At 42.2% G+C, this 26,249-nt stretch overlaps 1 protein-coding gene across 1 annotated transcript in view; it reads right to left on the bottom strand.

Moving 5' to 3' along the window:
• DEPTOR (DEP domain containing MTOR interacting protein) overlaps positions 1 to 26,047 on the bottom strand; it is a 74,362-nt gene extending 48,315 nt beyond the window's left edge. Inside the window, exons 1-2 of the mRNA XM_079302145.1 lie at positions 25,710 to 26,047; positions 634 to 812 (exon numbers count right to left, since the gene is read on the bottom strand). Of these exons, the coding sequence (XP_079158271.1) occupies positions 634 to 812; positions 25,710 to 25,795 (265 nt within the window). The 5' untranslated portion in view covers positions 25,796 to 26,047. The remainder of the gene's footprint in view (positions 1 to 633; positions 813 to 25,709) is intronic.
• Positions 26,048 to 26,249: the final 202 nt, after the last annotated feature.

The following is a 26,249-nucleotide window of genomic DNA, read 5'->3' as shown; positions in this document are numbered from 1 at the left end:
TGCTTCTCAGCCTCTTTGTGCCCCAAAAGGCAACTAAATGCTACCAGTGAATTGGAAGCCTTTTCATCAGCATGAATTGTTATTCAAGAAGCTGAAAGGAACAGATCTCAAATAGACAACAAGTTTAGGAGAAAATTAATCAGGGCACAGCCAGACCACTAACTTTCTTGCAGCTGTACCAGCACTAATGTTTGTGCAGCTGCTGTGAGGGCCAGGGCCAGGGAACTAATCCACGTGAGAAAAATGATCTTTTTTTTTTTTTTGCTGGCTGATTTTTCAGATGGGTTTTTCAGCTGGAGAACTGCACTCTTAGGGAGCAGGGAAATGAGGGCAGCAGGGAGAGGGAGGACACGATCCAGCTGGGGCTGCTCTGGAGACAGAGAAGCAGCACCACAGCCTCCAGTAAGCTCCCCCCTGCCATGGGGAACATCACACCTCCTCAGGCTCTCCTCTCCTCCAGGACACAGGTGACCTTGCACAGCAGCACAGTTCAAGAGAGATGCTCCATTTCTGGCAGGGAAAGGATCCTACCTGTCCTATACTTGGCTGAAGAGCAGGAGTGGGATTTCCCTTTGTCTCACAGCAGTCAATAAATTTAGCTTAGAACTTTTTAGCAGGCGATGCTGCACTTACCATGGTGGATAATGCTGTGATCCAGTAATTTCTGCACCAGTTTAATGGCTGTCTCCCTGTCAGAGGCCTCTTTGTGGTCGATCAGCCAGTCAATCAGCTCTTTGGCAACGAAGCAGTTCGGGTACGTTTTGAGGTGGTGCCGCCGATCCTTAATGACCTTTTCCTCATGCAGCCGGAGCCTGGGGCACAAACACCTTGTAAGCATCACCTGCAAAGAGCCTCCCTCTGTGGCAGCAAGGCTGGGATGGGAGCAGAGCAGTGGCACCCACCACCAGGATGGGCTTTGCAGGTGTTGTTCAGAAAATGCACACACCCAGTGCTGGCATCTCACAACGAGGGGACCCACAGCAACCATTTGTCACAACTTTAAACCCCATAATTGAAAAAACTGCTCAGTGGAAAAGTTTAAAAAACTGGAGAACAGCACAGCATATTAAGTCCATTAAAATACTTCCTGTAAGTCAATTAAACTGTCAATAATTTGGAATTAATTTTCCCACACTACCACTAATGTGTTCCATATTATTTTATAGTATAGTATCGCTGCTGTAGATATTTTTTTAAATCCCATTAGTTTTTGCAGCTGTAGCTTCTCCCTTGGTTGAGTAACTGCATTTTGCCTCCAATTGCACAGGGATAGAATTTATGATTTAAAATTCAGGTGTGAAGCTGCCCCAACACAGTGTAATCTATAATTAAGAAGTTGCCTCCCACTCTAAATAAAGGAAACAGATTTCTTGCTTAGGCATCTGTTGACAAATGCTCTCTGTTTGCAAAATCTCCCCCATCATCCTGAAAGCAAGTTAATTGAGATGACTGGGTCAGAATGCAAGATCCTGATTACAGTAATACCTTGAGGTTCTGAGGTTCTGCATCTTTATGTTTAATCTTTTTTATCCAAATAAACAAAATAAGCAACAATAGCAATAAATTAGCAGATAGAAGGTTTTAAAGTTGTTCGAAGTTTTATGCTTTTTTGTTTCATTTTAATGAATTATATCAGAAAATCTGGTTTTATTATGTCTATGCTACAGTTCTGAGGAAAGCACAGAAATGACAATGCTTGGACTCCTATCACAAACAGAAACATTGCTGCTCATTTCCAAGAATCCAGGGTCCTGCCTTGTAAACACTCTGACTGACTGCAGAGTCCTAAGTAATGCTACAGTAATTGTAGGTGCTACAAGAGTAATAGCACAGAAGGATGTTAACACGAGCCTCAAGAAACACAGAGCAGGAGTAAGAGGAATTTTCCTCTCAATGAAATACCAGTATGAAACAAAAATTTCTCTTTAAAATCATAAAAGGGAAAATATTTGGCTGAAATCAATGAAGGGAATATTATTGGGGTATCAGACAAGACTTATGCAGGCTTCTGCCTAAAAAGAGTAGCAAAGCAATGCTTTGTTCTGCAGCATTTAGCCTTGAAGTACTCTGGAATTGCCAACCTGGGATGTGAATTCAAATCCAGATGCACAAACATTAAAAAACAATTTTAAAAGTAAGACTTTTATATTAAAAATACTGATAAATCAGATCAGTATTCTGGAAAGAAATGCTGGTAAATATCCCACAGATTGTGAAATTCTCTGAGCTAAAATACTTTTGCTTAAAGCATATTTTCCAGATGTGCTCTAACAGATGTCGCTATGCTTAGAAAGAAAGCATTCACAATTTTAATTATAGAACATGCAATTATCAGTACTGATGGAGCTTTACAATTAAAATACATTCCAGGTTGTTAATGTTCATCTGGTCTTATGTCCTACAATAACCTGCAAGAACAAAACTATAAAAAGAATGTATAATACAAAGGTTGACAGCTCAATCCAGCTTTCAGTCAGCAGTGTAAGTTTAAATGGATGGAGTTCATCTGATGCAAGATGAACTACAGAATTCTTTATCCACATGCTCCACAGGAGTATACCAGGACTGGTATATTTATTAAAACTCAAATATTTTGTACCTGAATTATTTCCACTCAATTTCTAAAGTGGATCCAAATTTTCTAAGAGGATACAAATCATTAAGTCAAAGAAAACATGACCTCATAACCCTGAACAAATGTGAATTTCCACATGAACATGGGAATTTCTTCTGCAGTCTATACCAATTATGCCCATACTGAATTATGTCCAGGCTTATTTATTTGGAATAATAAACACAAAAGGAATTTGGATTTTCTCTTTGGTGGTGTATGCTGCTCTCTTTCTTAAGGCTCCCTCACCTCTAAAAATCAAACTCTATGGAGGAGAAATAGCTCAATAAATTGACACTCCACCTTGTGTAACCTACAAATATAGAAGCTTCAGGTAAAGTTATTGAGTATATATTGCAGTGTGCCAAACAAAAGTTTAGGCAGGAATTCAAAAAATGTGTGTGTGCTCAGAAGTACTTGTCAGAAGCCAAATCAAATGGAATACAAAGGAATAAAATGTACCAATGAATACAATTATAGACAATGCTCAAGTGAACTGGTAAATTCTTTATCCCTTGGCATTGAGAAGCAGGCTTCTCACCCAAAGTCCTTGATGTTTTCCCTTTTAGTAATGTTAATCTCTTTGTGTCAGTTAGTCTGCATGATGACTGGAAAAGACCTAACTTGACATCAAACACATTTTTCTCACTAGAAGTTTTTCTCAAGAGCTGCTCAGGAGAATTAGCTGACTGACAAACCCTGACCAGTTTGAGGAGAGGAAGAAGAGAGTGAAACAAGGGGTGATAAGGGGACACCTTGATTCAACAAGCCTTTAAAATATTGACCCACTTTCTGCAACTTAATAGCTTAACATTAAACCATTTTATGGGTACCTGTACCTCATTCATATATAATTCCATATATTATTCAAGTTAACCTGCCAGATTTTGCATGTGAGGCCACGGTCTGCCCTATCTGAAGAAAACATTGTGAGCAAGATCCAGAGCATTTGAGCAATTGTCTGTGCAGGTTAACAGGCATATGCAAGCCTTAAAATTTACAGATTTGTATCTATGACCCTTATTACTCATGCTCACAACAAATAAAAGCTGTATTCACAACCATGCATGCCAGAATTGTTTTCTTGGGGGTTTGTCTAAACAGGAGTTGCTCCTAAGTGACAATATGTAAGGACTCTTGCTCCAAATAGAAGTATGGAACAAGATTACTTGGAACACACTGCTCCTGCTCTGCAGTAAATGTGTTCAGAACTTTCTGGATCAATGTTATTTGTTGAGATGCCATTAGGCAATTCCGTGATAATGGAAAAACCTAAATTTTTGCCTAGAAATGAAGAATCAGGCACTAACTTGGGATGCAATTGCTCTTGCAGCTACGTGAAACTTGCATTTTGGTTTTCACCAACTGGGGTATTTTTATTTCCATCAGGGACATTATGCATTCTGAAGCTTCTTGCCTCTTCTCTGAACCAGTGGGTAAGGATTTATGAGACAGTGCCTGTACCATTAGTTTTCCTTTCCAATCCCATAAAAGACCAATGCTGGATGAATACAGTAAGGATACCATTAATTGAAACACAGTCCAAATATCTCACCTAGCTACTTCCCTCTATTAAGGCTAGTAGCTTGTGCTTGGCTAACATAGATCTTACAAAGCATTATCCAATCTTGAGTTCTATTAATGAAAAAAAAAATTAAAAACCTCCTTCTATTCCTGGTAATTTTCTGAGTAATTAATCTGCTAGTTTCTACATCCTATGTAGTCCCTATGTTCATCCTAGAAAGGCTCAAAAAAACGTACAAGTAACAGGCTGGTCCCTGACACTCTGAATAGACAACATGGTGTGAAGACTTTCACACTGTGCTCCTCTCTTTCACCTTTTTTAGCCTTCCTGAAACAATCACACACATGAAATGCACATATAATAGAATCATAGACACACAAACAATTTGGGTTGAAAAGGACATTTGAAGGTCATCTAGTTCCAACATGAGCAGGGACATCTTCCATTATACCAAGCTGCTCAGAGCCCCTCCACGCTGACCTTGAATGGCTCCAGGGATGGGGCATCTGCCACATCTCTGGGCAAACTGTTCCAGTATTTCACCATCCTCATTATGAAAAATTTCTTCCTTATATCTATCCTTACATCTGAATTTACCTATTTTAATTTAAACCTTACCCCTGTCCTATTGTGACAGGCCCTACTAAAAAGTTTCTCCCCATAACTCTTAAGTATTTAAAGGCCACAGTAAGTTCTCTTCCCCAGGCTGCACAGCTCCAAAACTCTCAGTCTGTGTTTCTATTTCCACAAGGAGTGCTCTATCTCTCTAACTATCTTCAGGGCCCTTCTCTGCACCTGCTGCAAGAGGTCCACGTCCTTCCTGTGCTGGGGACCCCACAGCTGGACACAGCACTGCAGGGGGGTCCCACCAGAGTGGAGTAGTGGTGCAGAATCAATTCCCTCAACCTGCTGTGCACAGTGCTTTGGATGAAACAATTTCTTTTAATGGAAGAACAAAATTTTGGTGAAGAGATCGCTTAAAACAGAAATCCCTATCAGAATTTGCTAATTATTGAACAATACACACTGATGGTGTAATTAGCCATGGCACAATGCATGTCCTGCCTCAGCATGCTCAGCTGCTGAGTTCTGGCATGCTCATGGGTTACTGCTGTGTTACACCTTGCATACACCCTTGGCTGCAGTGACTACTCCACACTGAGCACTGCCAGGCAGCATTCATTCAGCTACTACAGTTTATCAGATTTGGGTAAACTGAACAAACTGTATTAGATCCCTTGAAAAATAGCAGCTGTATCCAGAGAGGAAAAGCCCTGCAGGTGGCTTCTGCCATCTTAAAATTCTTACACAAGTAAGAATTACACAATCCTTCTATAAGGATTTAGTTATTTCCAAGGAAAACTAGTCATGATGTCCTTTGTGAGAAACATGTATGGACAAAAGAAGTATCTTGCCAAAGAGAAGGACAATTCGTGGTGGCCAAAGAACATAGGTTTTCCACACCTCTTCTCAAGGGACATCCTAGGTGCTCCCCTGGCAGGTAGAATTGCCCCTTTCTGTTTGAAACAGAACAGTTTTGTACCCTCCCTGAGGTCACAAAGTTTGGTGTTTCCAACATAAGCATATGACCTGTCTACAGGATGGTAGATGGGCATCTTAAAAAAGAACATATTTTCCAAAGCATCTCAGTGACTTAGAAGCAGAAGTCCCACTGAAATTTAAAACTTACAAGTCAGTTATACACGTGAATCATTACAAAATATATTAGCATAAGGTAGAATTTGTGTAGAAATATATACACACAGGAAAAAAACTACTTAAAGTGTCCTTTATACTAAATTTTTGCCTTTGCACTGTCAGCAAAAAAATAAAATAGGTCAGTGAGGATATGAACTTTGTACACAGAGGCAATGGTGAAGGTACTCTGTGAATGCAGTGTGTGTTGCTGGGACAAGCATTTCCAGCTGGGCTTGCCAAGTCTCAGCTGAAGTGTCAGCGTTTCACTGCTGCCTGTTCCTCTTTCTATTTATGCTTCAGCTCTGCAATCACTTATTTCTGCCACTTGATATTCACAGGAGCTAAATTACCCTTTATAGCATGGGGTCGTACTGGAAATAGGATGAAGACATTTCTGTTTTGGTAGCTGTGGCAGAGCAGGAATTCTGCCATCTCAAATACATTCAGAAAGGCTGTCCTCAAAGCAGCTCCTGATAGTAGCTCTCATCACTGTGGCAATCTCCCTTTTTTTGCCCACAGCCATGTATGTAATCAAAGTGAGGAGATGCCAGAACACAGAGCCAGATAGACTTCAAATAAACCATGTCTTGGTGCACTGCAGAGGAAATCCCAAGTCTTAGAAAGATTAGAGTTCACCAGTGTCCCTGTGGCTTAAAATAAAATATTGTGGCTGCCTCTTATGAAATCTTTTTTTATACATTCAGAAAGTACTAAGGCCACTGAGCTTGTGACCAAAGATGTACAAGGACATCCCCAACACTCATAACATCTTATTAACTAAGTTCTAAGCAAACTCTGGGGAACAGACACAGGCATTGCTCAGGGTATGGGATGACATCAACATGATGTCTCTCACATAATCTCTTACAGCCCACAAATTCAGGTCAGAAATTCTGAGCCACAGCCTCTAGAGCACTACAGACTGCAGAGGAAATTAAATCTGTGTGTTTGTATTGATCTGTCATAAGACTAGAGACCCCTTGTAAAACCTACAGAAGCTGTGAAGTGACTAATCTCCCTGCCTGCCAAGCCATTTCACTTGCATTTCACTTTAAAATAAAAAGTGTTCAAACATGAAAAACATATCTAACTGCCTGTGCACTTAAACCTTGAGAGATTCTATCTTGCTGGAAAGCATAAAACTGGGTTTTATAAAAAGGAAAACACAGAATACAAGTTTCTGTTCCACCTGCCTCTAGTCATATAAGGGAAGTGGAAATCTGCCTGTCTCAGGCTGCTCACTTTCCGGCCTGGAAATGCCAGAACTCAGCAAATCACAGCCCTCCTTCTCTAAATGGAAATCAGACATCATTGTGCTTCTACTCAGTTATGGATGAGCTGGGATGCACCAGAGGACAAATGTATGCAGGTCAAAGTCTATGGGATATCACTGTGTGGATACCCAGAAGAACTGATCTACTTTTGACTCAAAAACAAGTCATCTTTGCTAATATACATCAACTAGGGCTTTTATCCACATTAATTTTCTGTATCTCCTTTGCACAGATATTCTTAGGCTTATTAAATCAATGTGTATTCGGAAGATTAATTTTTGCAAGGACATTTTCCCAAAACTAAACTGAAGACCACCAAAATTTCAAAGTACAGACTAGAAACCATTGCAGAACTGTCATTAAAGACATCCTACGACTGGATTAACATGGCAATAAGCTCACCAGCTCTTATGCAAAAATACCTCTCAATAAAGGAATTATTCTATGGATAGCAAACTCAGGAAGAGGCAGTGAGGTCTCAAGGGAGCCCAGTGAAAACCAATGAAATTTGTGTCAGGGAATGAAGGCCTGTTATCTCAATAACATGGCTGGAAGAAGAGAATGTTCCTTTGAAATGCTAAACAGGCTAAACAGGGCAAAAACAGGTCAGACAGCCTAAATTCTACTGCTATAGATATTCCAGCCCTCAGGAACCTGGAGAGACAGACCAGCAGCTGGGGAATAGGATGCTCAGCTGCAGGTGTGCATCACTGGAGTCAGGAAGAGGGGCTGCACCAATGACACAAACATCTGGGGGTGCCAGAATGCCCTGCTGTGTGAGAACTCCTCTCCTGGATGCACCTGGCATGCCATGGGGGTAGGGGAACATACAAAGTTACAGGCTGAGGTCCCTCATGCAGCAAGGCTGGCACCTCTTCTACCCAGAGGGAAAAGCTGTCTTTAATCCTGGTAGGCACCTGCACTGTGTGCAGCAAGTTTCAGACCACCCAGGAAACAAGGTCTTCTCATCACCCATCTCAGAACATCTGGGGAAGAGCAAATCTCAAACATCCTGAACACAAGCCTGGAGGGCAAACAGTAAAAGTGTCAGAGATAACCCAAGAAATCCATGGGAGAACTGAAATCAGTCAAGTGCCTAATCTTGAGCACAGCCTGGTATTTCTCCCATCCTGTCAATAAGTGACAAATAGTTTTACTGGGACATTATATGGGTAACTGTGAGCTCAAAGTCCTTCCAGGAATGGCTGCTCTCAGCCTGAGAAACACAGACCTACAGGAGATTTTCTCCCTGATATTCAGCACTTCTTAGTGGTCCTTTGCAAGCCTGCTGAATGCAAGATAAAAAAATCTGCCTTCATCATTAATAAAGCATCGTACTGCAGTAATATATCAATTGCATTTAGCAATTTTTTTCACCTCTATGCAAAACTCTTAACCAAATACTGTGCTGAATCATTCATTAAGAATAGATATCCAGTACCTGATAGGTAAGATCATAAGTAATAAAATGTTTAGTGTTACGTAAAAGTGTTAAAAAACTTGATTTTTTACTGGGGCTATGACTCAAAATTTTTTTATTCACTTTCAACAAATATGTAGGTCCATCTTAAAATGAAAAGAGATGCAATATTATTTCAATATACAATATGTCATATTAAAACCATTAAACTTTGTTTATCTGTTCAGATTCTAAATTAATAGCTTCCATTCTTTCATGTTTAGTATAACTGCATTTCTAGGATTTTTTTTTTTTTTTTTAAGGAAGCTGTGATAGCAGTAAGTGCAAAAGCACTCACTTGAAAAGGCACTTTGTATTGAATGTCTTTAAATTAAAAAAAAAAAAAAATCAATCTGCCCTGTTTTAACACTGGTACATGCTTTTTTACCTCCTCCAGCTGGCAACACCACAATATGCAGGATGCTATGCTGACCAAAGACATGATTCAAGGGAGTTCTTTCCACTGTCTTCCAGAAGTCTATTGAAACTCAGTGGTTGACCACTAAACTGTAAAACAAAGCTGGAAAACTGATGCAGATTTTTAAACACTGAAAGTAATGATCCATTTGACTGGATTGCCTAGAGGCAATTAAATTGTTAGAGGATGACCTTCACAGGTCATAAACAGACATGGAGGAACAGGTAAGACTATAAAATGTCTGTAGAGGCTGTACACTAACAACAAAATGCTCTGCTGAAAACTGAGAACTCAGAGGCTAAAAGCAACAGAGCAAGAAATAGCTGAATATGTGGTAGTGAAACTTTCACTGAGTACAGGCTGAGACCATGCAAAAACCAAGGGCAACCTCACATTGCACTAACAGAGATGTTTTCAGAAATGATGGGAAATCCAGTTGTTCATGTCATTGTTTCTGATACTACAGAACATCATCTAAATACTGTGCTTTGCTCATGACATCTCATTCAAGAAGGATCAGCTCAAAGAGATGCAATGATGTTGCTTCACTCTGGTATGAGAAATACTGAGCCAGCCTCATGAGCAGAGAGAAAAAGATACTGGATTGGGAGTCTGGCCTTACCTAGACAAAAAGTGAGAGGAGCAGAATTGCTGTCTATAATCTTTCAGGTGAGTTGAAAGTAGAGGACATGAAAATCTAAGCAATGCTGACAGATCCTAACGTAAGAATTAGACAAAGTTTTGGAGAAAAGATTTCTAAATCTTACTTAAGGCAATAATAGTAATAAATATGTCAAAGGATTATGTATTGTAATATTCTTCAGATGACCTTCCAGTCCTGTGGTTTATAATTAAATGATTTACATTGCTATCTCCAAACAACCTTGGGAATATTGTAAGGTGAAAGAGTATCAGTGGCTGGCCTTTGAATGCACTGTATCAGGATTCAGCCTTCTTAAAGTCCTGGATCATGTCAGCAAAAAAGTTCAAATGCTGCCTATACTAAGACACTTGCTGTTTATATCAAAGCTCTTATTACAAGTGTATATGCAGATATACAGACCTGCTTTGTGTGTTTGCCAAAACTCAGGAGTTCTAAGTACAAGAGATGTCCCCATTTTGTGAACATGCTTCCTTCATTGTGCCATAGGGTGTTCCCTGGCTTTCATTTTTACTGTGCAAGCATTCAACAGTCCTTACCTGGCTGATTGGAAGGATGGGGATTTAACTGGCCAGTCAACGCCAAACTAGTGGCATATTTTCCTCCAGCATCTGAAGGAAACCATCCAACCTTTGTGGCAGACAACTGTGTCAGGACAGAGCTGGGGAGCAGCACACATAGAGACCAAGGGTCTGCTCTGCTTCCTTGCTAAGTCAAAGTGGAGAAGCCAGGAAAGCCAGGAGGAACTTCAATGGCTGAGAATCCTTCTGCCAGCCCCACAGCCCAGCTCTGCATTTTGCCCTTGGATGAAATCTCTACATGTCTGAACTGAGCTGGCTTTCCTGCCTCCACGTGCAACATTGACCCATCCTCGTGAGATCCAGATCACCAGGTTTGGAGGAACCACCAGTTTTAACCTGAGATCTTGTGAAGTTACTGCAAAGAAGCTGTTTATAGTTATAGTCACTTTAGTATTCTTAGCCTGGAATTTGTCTAATTTATATAGTGGCACATAACTTTGTTTTATTTATTGAAATAATATAAAGTATGCAATTATTAAAGTGAATAAATCAAAATAGGTTAGAAGTCTAAATCAAATGGTGTTACAGCCTCTTAGAGTTTCCTTAAGTTATCTTGTCTTTGAGAGTAAAATATAAGCCAGTATGACCTTTCCAGTCAGCTGGAGGCAACAAAGCAGCATAATCCAAATGAACATTCTGCTCATTTATACATTTTCTTCTTACAGAAAATCCTCTAACATTCAGTAAGGTTTCACTGCCAAAAGAAGAAAAAAATAAACCACCATGTGCAGATGAAAAAATTAAAAATGTCTTGGAAATCTACTGACTGCCCCAGACTGTGCTGAGTTCCAAATGAATGCACGCCAATGGTAACAATGACTTTACTCAACAATTTTGCAACACAACACTACTGCATTTATTTTTTAAACACAGAAAGGACTGCCCTCTGACACAAATGTTTTAATGGCAAAACACCATTCTATCTGCTTTAAATATCGCTCTTTATCTAGGTCATGCAAACACATAACAGCAAGAATTATGGTATGTGAATTTAAGGGGATTATTTAATGGGATGAAGTTGCTCACTGCCTAAATTCTGGTAGGCTAATGAAGAACTTCATCATTAGGGAAAATCTATTATTAAAAAGAATAGTTAAACACTGAATCTATTTAAAATATTTTCCTTTTGCAAAAATCTAGCCTGGGGATGGTTCTGTTTGATTAACTCAGCATTTTTCTACATCCCATATATTATTATATGAACACAGCTGTGGCACAACCACTCTTTATGAATAGTTCCTTCTGTCAGGATGCTATCAAGGATCTTGTCTTGTTTGATTAGGCCTTGTTAAAAGCTCACAAGTCTATAAGCTTTGAAAAGATTAATATTACAGAAGTATTTTTCCTCTCCTCTTAAGATTAAATCGAAGTTTTCCTTTAAAGTAACAAATAAATCCCTAAGGAGTCCAGAGAAATTCTGCTGCTCTACTGAACAGTTTGCTCCCACTGCTGGGCCATGTGTTTGCCATTTCTCCTTGTATGCAATATTCTCTCTCCACATGCAGAAAGCTCAATGAACAGGTATTCATGTGCTGACAATAAATTCAAAATATGACTTCTTACTCCTTTAATAACTCAGACCATGCACCCTGACCTTACCTACCAAGGAACAGCATCAGCTTTACATACTCATCAGCCCCTGTAGAATGCCGCTGGATTTAGATTATAACAACATGGTTGTGTTTACAGCACACACCAAACTTTGTCTCAGGCCTCAACTCGAATCCAAAACACATGTTGCACAGACAGCTAGAGATAGACTTTAGATGGGCAACAGGACAAGAGGAGCTAAGTGGTTCAGACCTGCACTGTGCCTTTACACAAGCTCAGATACTTACCTATCATCAGTGTAAATGGCTCAACACTGTGTTAATCCAATTCATCACTGCAAGGCCAGCCCTGACATCACCTGCCTTGAAGAAAGGAAGATGTGTAGGAGCTTGGCTATGGTTGATTCTCAGATGGTTTGAAGTGGCACAGTTGGGCAGACAGACCACAGGCACTTCTTGCTGCAGCTACCCAGGCACATGAAGGGTGCCTAGAGCATGTGCCAAGGTTTAGCCCCTTATTCATGCTGGCTATCAAAGCACATTACAGTGTTCAGTAGGTCTTAATTTGAATGTAAACAAAACCAGTTGAATGCGAGAGTTACAGAATCAAAGAAATGTTTCTGTTGGAAAATACTTTTAAGATCATGGAGTCCAACCCTTAACCCTGGCAAGCCCACCCTAAACCAGGTTCCTAAGTGCCCCATCTTTTAAACACCTCCAGGGATGGTGACTCCACCACTTCCCTGGGCAGCCTGTTAGAGTGCTTGACAATCACTTCAGTGAAATTTTTCATAATGTCCAATCTAATCCTTCTCTGGTTCAACCTGAGGCCATTACTTCCTGTCCTATTGCTTGTTACCTGGCAGAAGAGCCCAACTCCACGTGGCTCCAGCCTCCTTTCAGGGAGCTGTAGAGAGTGACAAGGTGTCCCCTGAGCCTCCTTTTCTCCAGGCTAACCACCCCCAGCTCCCTCAGCTGCTCCTCATCAGACTAGTGCTCCAGACCCTTCCCCAGCTCCATTCCCCTTCTCTGGATGTGCTCCAGCCCCTCAATGTCCTTCTTGTAGTGAGGGGCCCAGAACTGGACACAGGATTTGAAGCGTGGCCTCACCAGTGCTGAGTACAGGGGACAGTCACTGCCCTGGTCCTGCTGGCCACACTGTTTCTGATCCAGGCCAGGATGCCATTGGCCTTCCTGGCCACCTGGGCACAGCTGGTTCATGTTCAGCCACTGCTGACCAGCATCCTCAGGCTTTTCCAACAAGCACCTTTCCAGCCACGCAACTCCAACTGGAACACTGTATGGGGGTGTGAACAGAATGCAGGACCTGACACTTGGCCTCGCTGTATCTCATAAAATTGGCCTCTGCCCACTGATCCATCCTGTCCAAATCCCTCTGTAAAGCCCTCCTGCCCTCCAGCAGATCAACACTCCCACACAATTTGGTCTCACCTGCAAAGCCCCTGAGGGTGCCCTTGATTCCCTTGTCCAGATTGCAGATGAAGACAAACAACATTTCAGTCCATATGTAAGTAGGCTGTGCAGATATCAACTGCTGAAATTGCAAAAGATTTGTGGCCAGTGAAGACATGAAACCATTGAAGAAGTGGCCAATGCCTTTTTGTGCCTTTTTCTACAGGTTTTTTCATTTTCTGAAAGGGAATACTGATATTTCACATAAAAAAATGTGCTGTAATTTTCAGCCTGCAAGCAAAATTTCATCATTTCCACTCCACCGGAACTTTTCCTTAGCCACTATATGTTTAAATAAATTCTTCTTTCCATTGTTGTTGTGATTCTGAACAGTTTATGCAATCCTTTCTTTTTTCCTCCTTTGGCCCTGTACTATCTTTCCCAAGAGTATTGTTGTTACTGGCCCCATCTAAACTCAGATGTTCCATATTCAGAAAAGCAAGCAACACAGGGTACAAACATATTTCATGTGAAATTATGTAGGAAACGCTGTTTCTGCTGGTGTTGATTTACAGATTCAACCAAAAAATTAATATGAAGCTATTAATGTATTAGTTTGGAGCAGCTCTAGCCCCTCTGTAGCCCAACAAAGTGAATGCAAGCAATTATCTTTCAACCACTGGTGTTTGATTCATTACAGTAGGCCCAAAGCATAGCACTTGGAAAAACCACCACTTTATAGAAAAAGAGATTGGATTTTTCCCTAGGAGGAAATATTTTTTAAAGGATATAGGCCTTGCAACATTGTGATAAAGCACATACAGAGAAAGCAAAAAATCCCATTGTTGTGTGTGTGTTGAAAGGGACATTATTATTTTTAAAATAGGTGGGATAGTGGTTGGGCACATGCTTGATATAATCATCTCTGATTGCAGGATGAGATGTGTCCCTCCAAGGGAAGAAAATTTTAATAGTTCAAATACTTTCCTCCCTCAATATGTGAATGCAAATCCTCTTTCCACAGAACAAAGTTGGAGCTGCAGAACTATGCACAGGAACCTGTGCATACACTGTGCACACAAATGAACTCCCAAACTGGTCCCTCCTTTGTGCAGGAGGGGATCTGAGAGTGTCCTGCAGGCAGCAAGAAGGAAGAGCAGGTAGCTGGCCCTGAGATGACTGTTCCTCCTGCAATGCCATCAGAGCACAGCCAGCAGCATTGCTGGCACCCTGACCTACTGCCCTTACAGCCCATATTACTATCTACACTGTCTCCCACCTTTTCCCTATTCTCACTCTTCAGGGATTGCTATAAAACCAGCATGTCCCAAATAAGTGCACTTTGGTTTCTGTACCCCAAATTCTTGAGACTTGAATCTACAGATCACAAACATCTTGGAGAGAAGTCTTGGTGGTGGGATGAGTTGTGATGCTGGCATTTGATGAATCTCGTGTGAACTGAGGTAAAATCCTACCCTAACGTAAGACATTGAGGTCAAGGGAGTCAGGCTGTCACCTTCACATCTTCCTAAAAATCTCAGTTGAAACAGAGATTTCAAAAGTTCTTGGGATTTATTTGGGAATGGATATGTTTCTCATCCTTAAATTTGCTTGAAAAGCTGGGCAATGTGAGAGCAGTGGAACAAGCTGCCAGCTGATTTGGCACTGAAGAGGTTAGGAGGCATTCTCAGCAGCCCTCCCACCAGTGCAGAGAGTGGATAACCATCTCTGGTTACCAGCCAATAACAAAAAGCTGATAATATCAGCCACCACAGCTTAAAGAAGACAACACACTATGCCTTCATAAAATATTCAGCTGGAAGGGATCTCTGGAGGTCATCGGGTCCAACCTATCCTGAAAGTATAACCGGTTAGTACAAGTTGCTTAGGGTCATGTCCAGGCAAGATTTTAGTATTTCAAAGCTTCTCTGGACTCTTATTCCAGTTTTTTACTTACCCTCACAGAGAATAATTCTTTCTAAATATCTGACTAGAAAGTCCCTTGCAAATTTTGACTACTGCCTTTTGTACCATCCCTGTGCACCTTGGAAAATTCTCTTTTGTTTTCCTTACATCATCCCATTCTAGTAGCTGCAATCAGAAGAATTCCCCAGGCCTTTTCTTCTCTGAGCAGACCCAGTACCTCCTGTATATGCCCTGGCCCAACCCCAGCCTGAGAGCCAGCCCTCCTTGGGGCTTGAGTCTTGTAGGAAGACAAGTTGTTGCAGTTTATTTTAGGGTTGCACAGTTTTGCAAAATTAAAGATAAATAAAGCTTTTAATAAATTGTGCTTTATTTGTTCTGTTCAGTGTGTTTTTAAGAACCCATCTTCATCCCTTGTCTAATTAGACATGTAGTAACATGTCTACCAATGGCTGCACTTATGGACCCATTTTTATTGTCACAGAGATCTACTTATTAACATCATTTAATCTATTTCTAGTCATTTCCCAAAAGACTTGAAAGGTCTGAGTTTGTCCAACATGCTATGAGTTTTGAAAATAATTGTCCAAGGCAAGTCTTTAAGCTTCTAGACACTCTCTGAAAGGTATTTGTACAATCTCTTTTGGGATTTACACATGATAACGTTACTTTGAGCTTCTGCCTGTGACAACCTCCCTCTGTTTGCACTGAACAACCAGCAAAATAGCAGTTTAAGCTAAGAGATACTTTTTCTACATCTTAGTAAAAATAAATCAATTTCAACTAGAGGAAAGTGTAAGTTAATTACATCCTGAGCATCAGGAAACAATTAACAGCTTTCTATTATACCTCCCTAATTTCTAAGCTATACAATTATATGCTACTGCAAAAAAGGATGTATGATTATCAAGACAAGGATCTTTTCAGAAAAAAATGAAAGGAAATTGTTCCACTGCTGACAATCAGCACTATAAATAATGCCTAGCTAATACCCTTCCAGAAGTCATTTCCATTATTTGCAATCCTAACTCTGAGTGATGTGTTGGCTGTGTGTTGTCAGATCCTCCTTCCAAGGAGGATGAGCATAAATGTTGTACTGATACCTCAGATAAGCCCTGAAAAATTCAGCTTCCTGTGAATATTTTGCAGTACTCAGTGGAATTAAATTAAAAATCATTGTTTTTGCTAACCATATTGTAACTATGTCTTGCACTTGCTCTGCCTCTTAAATCAGGGCCAAGACTTGTAAAAACACAACAGGACAGGCAGGCCTGCTTTAAGCAGCCACAATGCCTTGAAGACACAAGTCACAACACAAAGAGCAACAGACACAACATACAAACACTTATTTTTAACTGCCAATAAACCCATTTGGCCCAATACACAGGTGAGTGGTGCAGACACAGTGGGTTGTGCAGTGGTTCAGCTGAACACTAAGAGAAAAACACCCAACAGTTCTTAGTGTGAGAAGCAAGGCAGCAAATCCACACAAACCTCCATAACAAAAGGCTACTGTGCTGGATGGCCACTGTGTTACTGTGGGTGGAAGAAACTTCCCAAACCAGGTACAGCATATAAGATTAATATAGAAAAAATATGATAGTGCTCCATCAGCAGAAGAACTTTGGTCTCTGCAGATTCCTTACACAGTGCATGCCCTTTCAGGACAGTCATACCACTTCCCCATAAAGTTTAAGTTCTGTTTCAAATTCTCCTTCCCTGCCATTTTCCACCTCAAGTCTTCTATGCACTGTCCTCAACAAACATGATCTTGTTTGAATCTTATCCAGCATTACAGCTTGGAAATAACAGTTGCCACTGCTCTTGAGAGGAATAACAGTGTCCATCTCCCAGATTCTTTCCATTGCCTTCTCTTCTGTCACACCAAACACAGTATTCATACTTGACTTTCAAGCTCCCATCTTTACTGTCACCATCTCTTAGGTGCATGGGCTTTTGCTCTGATCAACCATTTAGTAACAGTTTGTCATGTGATTTTTTACCTTCAGGTGAGCATCTCTGTACTTGCTGCCTTAATAGAGGAGGCACCCTCACCCAAACAGCCACAGATCCATTTGGATGGAGTCACCCAAACCCTGTCTAGCATTGCTGTGATCTCTACCAAAAACCTGCCATGTAAACAAGGGTTGAGCAGGGTGAGAAGGCACTCCTGGACTGGTAGAGCTGCACTTTCAACTTCAAGAACTGATTCCCTGGGAAGCCATTCTCACTGTGGGGTCCCCATCCCCTGACCTCAGGCCAGCTGATCTTACCCCTTACACCATGATCAGCACTAGTTTGACACCATGATAACCTGGCTGAGCCTCCCAGACTGTTCACCACGGGCTCAGACACACCAGTGCAGTGCACCAGCCATGCAGCAGAAGCCCCAGGCCAAGGGAATTGGGCTGCTCCTTTCTGCAGACACATGGACCAATAGTCACAGAAAACCCACAGCATGACCTGCCCCTGGCTCCTCACAAAAACCAGAAAACTCTCACCTGCCTGCAAATCGATGTGACATGGCTGTGGTAGCCCATGTACCCAACCACACAACTGCAAGGAAACTGAGAATTACAGCCTTGAGATGTGAGAACATGCTTCTATGTTCACTCTGAATTAGCAAGTTTAGGAACATTTTTTAATTATTTGTAACTGCACCTTGGAGATCTGAATGCATTTGCTAGATTGAAGCATTTACTAGATTGAGGCACTGCTAAGACATGAAATACATAAACTGTAAAAGGCTGATAATTACTGTCAGAATTGCATTCTGAAGCAGTGCTGTCACAGTGGTGATAAATTGGTCATGCAAATTGCACAATACAAATTTCAAAACATATGAAATGTCAGTATTTGAACGTTCATTCATGCACAATACTGTAACAAGAGTGTATAAGTAAAGGTAAAAGCCTTGAAAGAAAAAAAAATTGTCAAACTTAGTCTCTGTTCCTGCTCAGTAACAGCATGTGCATTGTGCATTTTAAACTCAATGCCATTTTTACAATATATCTTCTACTGAGTCTGACATTTTTTAGGGGGAATCCAGAAAATTAAGCCCTGAGGGGGTGGTCAAGCAAACCTAGCAGTGGCTGCTGCCACCATTCCCTCTCCCTGTCCTTGGCCATGTGTTTCTGCTGTCTCATTCACTCCAGTGTTGGCACTGGTCTGACTTCATGCTGAACTTGTTTGGAAAGTTAAATTTTTCTTATTTGGCTTCAGCTGCTTCAGTTCCCTGAACTTCTGATCCCAGACAAACACCAGTGTGAGGTGCAAGGGAAGTGATAAGAGTGGGGCAGCAGCAGGCTGCAGTTAGATCTGCTCTATCAGTAAACCACAGCCCCAAACCATACATATTTCAGTGACATGGGGGAAGCCAGCCCCCATTTCTCCCCCTGTACCTCTTCAGAGAAAGCTTTTTTGTGGTCATGTGGTAAATTGGTTTGTAAAACTGACCCAACTGAAATACCAGTCTTCCAAAACCTCTGCTGATCACTTCCCCAGGGCAGGCCACCATATGGTGATGGTCCAGAGATGCTTAAGCCAGTCCAAAGAAGGACAGAGAGGAGGGAACTGGAAGGCAAGGACACCTATTTAATTCCAGTGGTTTATATATTAAAATGGTTTAAAACATATGGTTTATATGTCCTGGTCTTGCTTAAGAACAAAAGAACAACTCATAATTAACACATCCTTCCCTCAACAAATGCCAGTGGTTCTGCTGAGACTTCAAGCTTACACTTTCTGTCTTTATTAACCTTTAGAGCCTCAACACAATTCTTCTTCCAAGACCAGATAAACAAACCAAACCTGATTAGCTCTTGCTTCTTCCCCAGTTTTTGATCCCCTTTGCCAGTTCTTAATCAGTTTAACCTCTTTCCACTTAAATTTATTCTGAGGAGATGACTGGCCTTGAACAAAGGAAAAGAGAAGTACCTTTGAGTTAGTAAAGGGACTTACACAAGTCTGCTATGCCAGGATGGTAGAAGCAAGATAATTAACAGAATAACCATACCAGGATTATGAAAATAAAAAATAAATAGCTAGAGAGTTAGAAGGGCCCTGAGCCTAAGAAGGCAATGTCTATTTTTGAGAGCAGACCCAAAGTCCAAAGCTACCACCAAGCTGGCTTTCAGTACCTGGACACTTCATGAGGGGGACCAAGAAGTCCATGTCAGGAACTTAGCTGACTGCAGAGAGGCTGGCATTTGCTGCTGTGACAATATCCTTCATTTTCTTAAGTTCTACATCTACAGTTTTATGCTTCAAAAAGTACTGGAATCTACAGATACCTTAATTAAAGTGAGACACACTGATTCCTCCCTTATCCTTTTCCACCTACCCAATAGTAAAGGCTGGCTAACCTCCCTCCTGGCTCCAGCCCCATCTCTTACTTTACTGGTGTGACTCTGGGGGGCTACAAGAGCAGATCCTTACCCAAAGAGGGTACCCAGAGCTCCCTACCCATTTCTGTACACTACCCATTTCTCTGTGCTTTCAGGATGCCACTATTGGGCTCAGGGTCTGACCTCCCAAAACAGAAATCCCATTCCTGACAGAATCCCACCTTGGTGGCTGCACACAGACCATCCCTCACCATCCAGAACCCACCACTGATATAAGACATGCTACCAAGATTTGTGCTGCAAGGGCTTTATTTTTTTTCAGAGCATTCAGCAGCTACCCCTGTTGGGATCTGATAAACAGCTCAAATTCCTAGGCACTACTGCTACACAAATGGTAAATTATAGTGACAAGTGATAGGAGGACTTCTCTGTCATGGTGCCAGCCTACGGCCACTGCTCTCACAGAAGCAGGGATTATGTAATAAATGCAAACCTAGATTGATTTTGGCACATTCATTATGCCTTCCTTGCATTATCATCAACTTTGAAACAAGTTTCATTTTTTCACAGGCAGCTCCTCTAACATAAAATAAATAAAAAATATTCTTGCACATGTTATACATATAAACTGGCCTGCTGATCTCTGCTAACCTGAGACTAAAGTTAATGATTGACTCCATGTGGAATGGAATACATAAAATATACAGCACAAACCACTCATACAACATTTGCCTTCTCAAGTACATTTGCCTTCTTATGAACATTTGCTTTCTTATGTACAAAGAACAATTGCTATTTGCACATATATTGTTAACTACTTGATCTCTGAGCTGTGCTTGAGGAAAGCTGCTGAATTATTAAAAAGCATAGCTAAAAGGAAAGAACTAAGGAAACAAAGCTTTACATCTTCATTTCTAGAAATGTTGAATAGCCCCAGTTTTACTGAGGGACATGAGAAAGTGAAAATCCTGGCCCAGGAATCTAAAATATATATTTATATATAGATCGAGTTTGTTATTAGAATAGGGTAGAGTTAGCAGGAAACCTGACTTCAGAACACTTCATTTTGCAGCTTTACCAACCTTCACTTTGACATGTTTTCTTTCAGCATTTCACTCTGGTGAAACCTCACAGAAAAAAAACTGACAATTTTTTGGTTGCTTGATTTTGGAAAACAACTTGATGGAAGTGAAATTATTTGTACAGAGAGTTCTGGAGGAATCTGTTCCATGGAGATCTGATGATATAATCTCTGTGTTCTGTCCTCTCTGAAGAAGTGAGCATACGAGGGTCTTCTCAAGTGAGACAACTGAAAGCTACTTTTTTCAGGGTTAGTTTTGAACTCAATCAGTAGCTCTTGGGAAATGCAACTACTGCGAAGAACTAAGCGAGTTGCAAGAAAAATGTTCAGGAGGTAGAAAAACAATCATTCCCTGAAGAGGAAGTACAAAATTGGATTGTCTTAGGAAGATCACAAAATCTCATTTTAAAAAATTCTGTAAATTCTTCAAATAGCATAGATGATTGTCTAACATCTAGGGATGTGACGTGAGAATAAGACAATCATATATCTTAAATCCTTTTAGAGTCTAAGCTTACACCAGAGTCTAACACATTTTCAAACACAGTGATAGCATTTAACAAATTCTGTAACTATATAATTTATATAATCATGTATCATAACAGTACATTAACACTAAGGGTCTTTTGATATTGCTCTAGAAAGTGTCACTGCTGTGTGCCATGGGCTTTCTGCACCTTAGTGTGCTAATGAACTTTTCAATCCCATCACCATGAAAAAAAATGGTGACTGTTTATTGCTTAGAATAAGAAAAAAGTTGTAGACTTGTAGGTGCTGCCATCCTTCACAAATTAATGACTCTAAAAGTTATGCATTCTAACATGGCTTCTGAAAGTGACAAGGTTCCTGAAGTGAAACCTTTGAAAGACAAGTGAAACTGTTTTTTTTCTTACAGCTTCAAAACATGTAGCTGTTCACCATGTAAAATCTTTAAAACAAAGGTAAAACAAAACTCGTACACCATCTCTGAGAAAGAGGGAAATAAATTCTTGTTGAATCTCTTGTCTCTTCCAAGAGAAAGAAATATATCTAAGAAACATGCTTCTTATTCCTCTAAGCAAAAAGAAAGATGATGTTCATTATAAAAACTATTCTATCAAAATCACTGCCTCATCTAGAGAAGCATGTATAAATAAAACATATTTATTTACCCAACTATTTAACAGAAGTGTGACTAGGGAAAGATGTAGCTTCTTGTGAAAGCTGGTGATAAAGAGGGACCCAAAAATCTGCAGAGACACTAAAAGTCATTCAAGTTACACCTACTACAGAGAACTGCACATCCTATAAAATAACAGTAATAGATATTTAAATATTGCTGCTCGGTTGACTGAAACCTGAGGATTCCTGAATTACTAGGCACATTTTCTGCAAAAAATAAGGGACTCTTGTGAGATACACAAGATTGTGGTGACAATCTGGCATCAAGAAACAATTAGCAGATGAGGAGATTTCAGACACCCCTACATTGTAAGACAGGCAACCATTTCATTTGTATCAAAACATGCCCATTGAAACTGCTTTTGCTCACCAGAGGGCAAGATCAGCTCTATCCAAGTCAGTGCTCAAACCCAGATATAATACTTGAATCCTTCTGCCAAACAGTGCTGAAATGGGCACAACCTGTTGCCTTCAGCTGTGAGAGAAATGAGCTTGGAATTGTTCTGCTTCTGATCAGCTTCAGCAGTGCTGTTATTAAGCTTCTAACAAGGACTACTGATGTGACACCTTCCTTCAGGCACTGCCAGCAAGGCCAAGAAAGCTCAGGGATATTTGCTTCCCCAGGGCTGTAGCAGGCATGGATTTGCAGGCAGGGATGCAGCAGGGAGGGAAGAACTCTCCCAGTCCTGAGGAATCTGAAGGCACCATGATCTTCTCAAACATTTTAAGGGCAGTGCTGTTGCAACCTCCTCAGTAGAGAGCACCCACCACTGAACAGCTATAGGGTCTCTGCAGCAGAACAAAGGAAGAGCTGAGATTTTGGGTGGCTGGAGCTGTCAGGCAGCCAGAGCCTCAGTTTGTCCCTGCAGGACAGCAGTGCCAAAGCTCACAGCTGGATCGTGCCCATCCCAGCTTTCACCGTGCTCTTGCTAATCTCTTGCACGGCAACAGAAGCTGCCAAAGGCTCTGTTGTGATGTGTCACACTGCTGAAATCTTCAGCTTTCCTTCACAGCTGTCAGCTTAATAATTTAAAGACTTGCCAAGAGCCAAACTTCTAAGTCCTCACTTTAAAAAATACGTTCTATTAACCAAAAGCAAGAGTTAGGCATTTGCTCAGACAGCTGCTGGGTATAGAGGCAAAGGACAGTACTCGATGTAAAAACTTACCACATTATCTAACATATAGCTCAAGATCTCATTGCTTTTTCCATAAATCACCCCACCCATGGGCCAGGATTTATACTACAGCCTGTGCCAGCAGCCAAGTTCCTGGGTGCCATCTGACATTACACACGTCAGGGCAGAGGCTCCTGACCTTGCAAAGGCAAAACACACATCACAAGCAACCAAGAGATGGGAACAAGCAGAAGGGAATAACACTGTCCTACTCCTCTCCCTCCCCCAGTCACTGTGCATTTGTGAAGGGAATGGAAGAGAGCACAGGGCTTCCATTCCCACCACAGGCACTGCCAGTGTGCAAAATCAGGCTTGCAAAATCAGGATGCAGCCCAGACAACTTCAACCCTCACTGCATCAGATCCTGCCAGAGAAGGACTGACATGCAACAACCCATGGGAATGAGAACTATGAGGCAATGCATGAGGCTGGAGAGAGACAGGCACTAGGAACTTTGCAAGGAATTTAAATCAAGCAGCTCTGGTAAGTATTTGAGTTTAGACACATGTGCTGTTTGGTCTAGTACAAGAGTGCTTTAAATACCTTCATTTGGTTGGGTTTGTGTAAGTAACACCATGCTCACAGTTTCATTTTACACTTTTTACTCCTAAGTTATGTGCTCATCTTGCATGCACTTTCACCCAAATACACACATAATCACCTGTCTGGCTGCATCAATCCCACTGGGGAATCTTGCAGTTGTAAGCATCTAAGAATAGAGTATAGTATGTTGCCTTGAGTGCATGTGTGTGCTGGTTTTCTATCATCTGTTTGCCTGCCCCAAAGGCTGCTGATAGAAACTGTCTTTGATCCCAAAAACACTCCACATTTTCATTTCACATTAACAATTATATGCTTATCTTGGACCGGAAAAGGGAAACTTTAAATGCAGGGTTGGCTAAAACTTGTCTGCCCGCCAGTCTTGTATCACTTATTTGTGGCTTTTACTGCCTGGAAAACTGAAGAACACAAATCCTTTGCACAGAGTATTGCAATAGAGAAATAAAATGAAATAAAGAAAAAATTGGGGGGAAGTAGACAACAGTATGGTTCCAGCTGACTCAACAGCTCACTGTTACTGAAACGGAAATTTTGTGTCTTCTCTACCACATCCACTTCTTCCTCCTGGCTCCACATTCCCAACACCTATCTTCTGTGGCTTCTGGAAGTCAGCAGATCAGAAAATTAACCTACCCAACAAATCATCACATTGGATCTGTTTTCAAGAAGTCCAAGAAGTTCCATGAGAAGGCACAAAGAGGAGGTGGGACTACACTGCTGGGTAGTAGGAAAAGGGCCAGAAGAAGAGTGGATCTCCCTGTTCAGCAGTAGCCAGACATCATGCACACTAACTAGTTCATGAAGTTCCCGTCCAAGCAGAGGTACACCACTTCTTACAGATTCATGAAGGATTGTCCACAGGCAACTTCACAGGATGGGCAATAATTATTTTGTATATGCAGATCACCTTGCCCCAAAAGACCACTGTGTTTCAATTCCTTAATAAATAAAATGACACATGTCATTTTTGTCATTGATAGCAACACTGATGAGCTGATTTTAGGAGCCTGATTTGATAACATTTCCTGAGTTTTTCCTTAGAGAAAGATTGCAAAGCTTTTGCTTTTACATTTAACTATGAGTTATACAAAAAGATTAATGCGATCCTTAAAGAAATTTTGTATTAGCCTGAAATCTTCAACTTCTAGTAACATAAATTAGGAATAGCAGGATTCTTATCTGACACTTGGATGCTCAACTCTGCACCAAATCCACCATGCAGGACCTGTGCCAGTGCACTGTTACCCTAAGTGTCATGTCAGGCTACTTTGATGCAGAATCTCAAGCTTGGAGGAGGCACTGGTGTGTACTGGAGACTGATCACCAAAATAACATTTACTTGCCAAACAGGAGTATCACTGGTGTGCATCACAAAGCAGCACTCCTCATTTCATGGATGCAAACAGTTACAGTGTCTGTACTAGCAGCAGTGATGGCATCTGCCAAAGCAGGGAACATTTCTATCACTATTCAGTGTTTGTCTGGCATCTGAGAAAAAAGTTTTTAAAAATTCAAGAAAAACTACTAGGAAAATATTTTTACCATCCCCTTCTAGTGAATCACGTAACACATCATAATGGGATTTTTTTTCCTGGATCACAAGATGGTCCATTACCAAACTGAAACTATTAAAATTACTTTTCTTTTTCTCCTCTGTACTGTATAGGTAGAGCCGGCACACATAGCCAGCATACACCACAGAAATTAAAAATTAACTGAGTCAGGCATTTTTTCAAGGCTCCTGCGCTGCTCACAACTCCAGTCACACAGCACTGTTAATTGCTGCTGGCACTGACAGTAGGGATCCCCTTCCATCTGCTGGGACCAGCTGATGCAAAATAAAAACAATCCCTTGGAGTGCGGCGCAGCTCTGCGGGGTCAGTGCCGTTCGGGCTGTGCGGGACCCTGCCTGCTCTCCGCGGGGAGCCGACACTATCTCTTACGGTTTCTTTGGGGTTTTTCATATTTAAAGACGCCGTCTCCCGCAGCGTTGGATCCTTGAGTGGCGCAGAGCCTCTCCCCTGTTCCAGGAGGGAGCAGCGGTGCGCGGCAGGAGCCCCCGTGCGCTGCTCCGGCTCCCCGGCCGCGGCCCCGCGTTCCCCGCGGCGGCTGAGAGCGGGGCCGGAGCCGGGCCGCGGTGGAAGCAGGGCAGGTGCTCCGCTGCAAAGCAAATCCGCGGGGACCCGAGCCCTCCGCCCCCCAAACCTCCCCCTCTCGCCGCCAGCGGGGCCGCTGCTGACCCCGGCCAAGCTGAGGAAGGCACCGCTTACCGGAGCTGCTCGCCGGTGAGCAGGACCTCGGCCATGTGCTCCAGCTCCGCCGCTTTCTGCTGCATGCTGCTCATGCCCTCCTCCATCGCCGCGGGCTGCGCGGGGAGCGGGGCTCGCCGCCCCCCGGCCGCGCTGGCCCCGCCGGCAGCTCCGCAGCTCTCCGCGGGGTGCCGGGCAGCGACAGCCACTCCTGCCGCCCCGGCTCACCTGAGCGCCTCAGGTCACTTTTCTCCTCGGCAGGCTCGGAGCCCTCCCGCCGCTTCCCGTGTTATTGTGTCACTGGCAGGCGGAGAAACACATGGCTGCAGCCGCCGCGCCGCAGCCGGGCTCGCCGAGGCAGCAGCGGCCCCCCCCGGCTGTCACACGGCAGGCTCGGCGCTCCCCCGCGGCAAGGGGCCGGTCCCGCCGGGGGTGCGAGCCAGGCGCTGCCGCCGCTGCCCTGCCCTGGCCCAGCCCCGGCCGGGGGCAGAAGCGGCGGCGCACGGAGCAGCGCAGCGCTCCCGCCCGCGGCTCCTTCCCGCGGGTGCAAAGTCCCGCGTC

This window comes from Erithacus rubecula, assembly GCF_903797595.1.
Source record: "Erithacus rubecula genome assembly, chromosome: 3".
Classification (NCBI taxonomy): Eukaryota; Metazoa; Chordata; class Aves; order Passeriformes; family Muscicapidae; genus Erithacus; species Erithacus rubecula.
The sequence above is the reverse complement of the archived record's forward strand: the minus strand, read 5'-3'. Positions and strand labels throughout refer to the sequence as shown.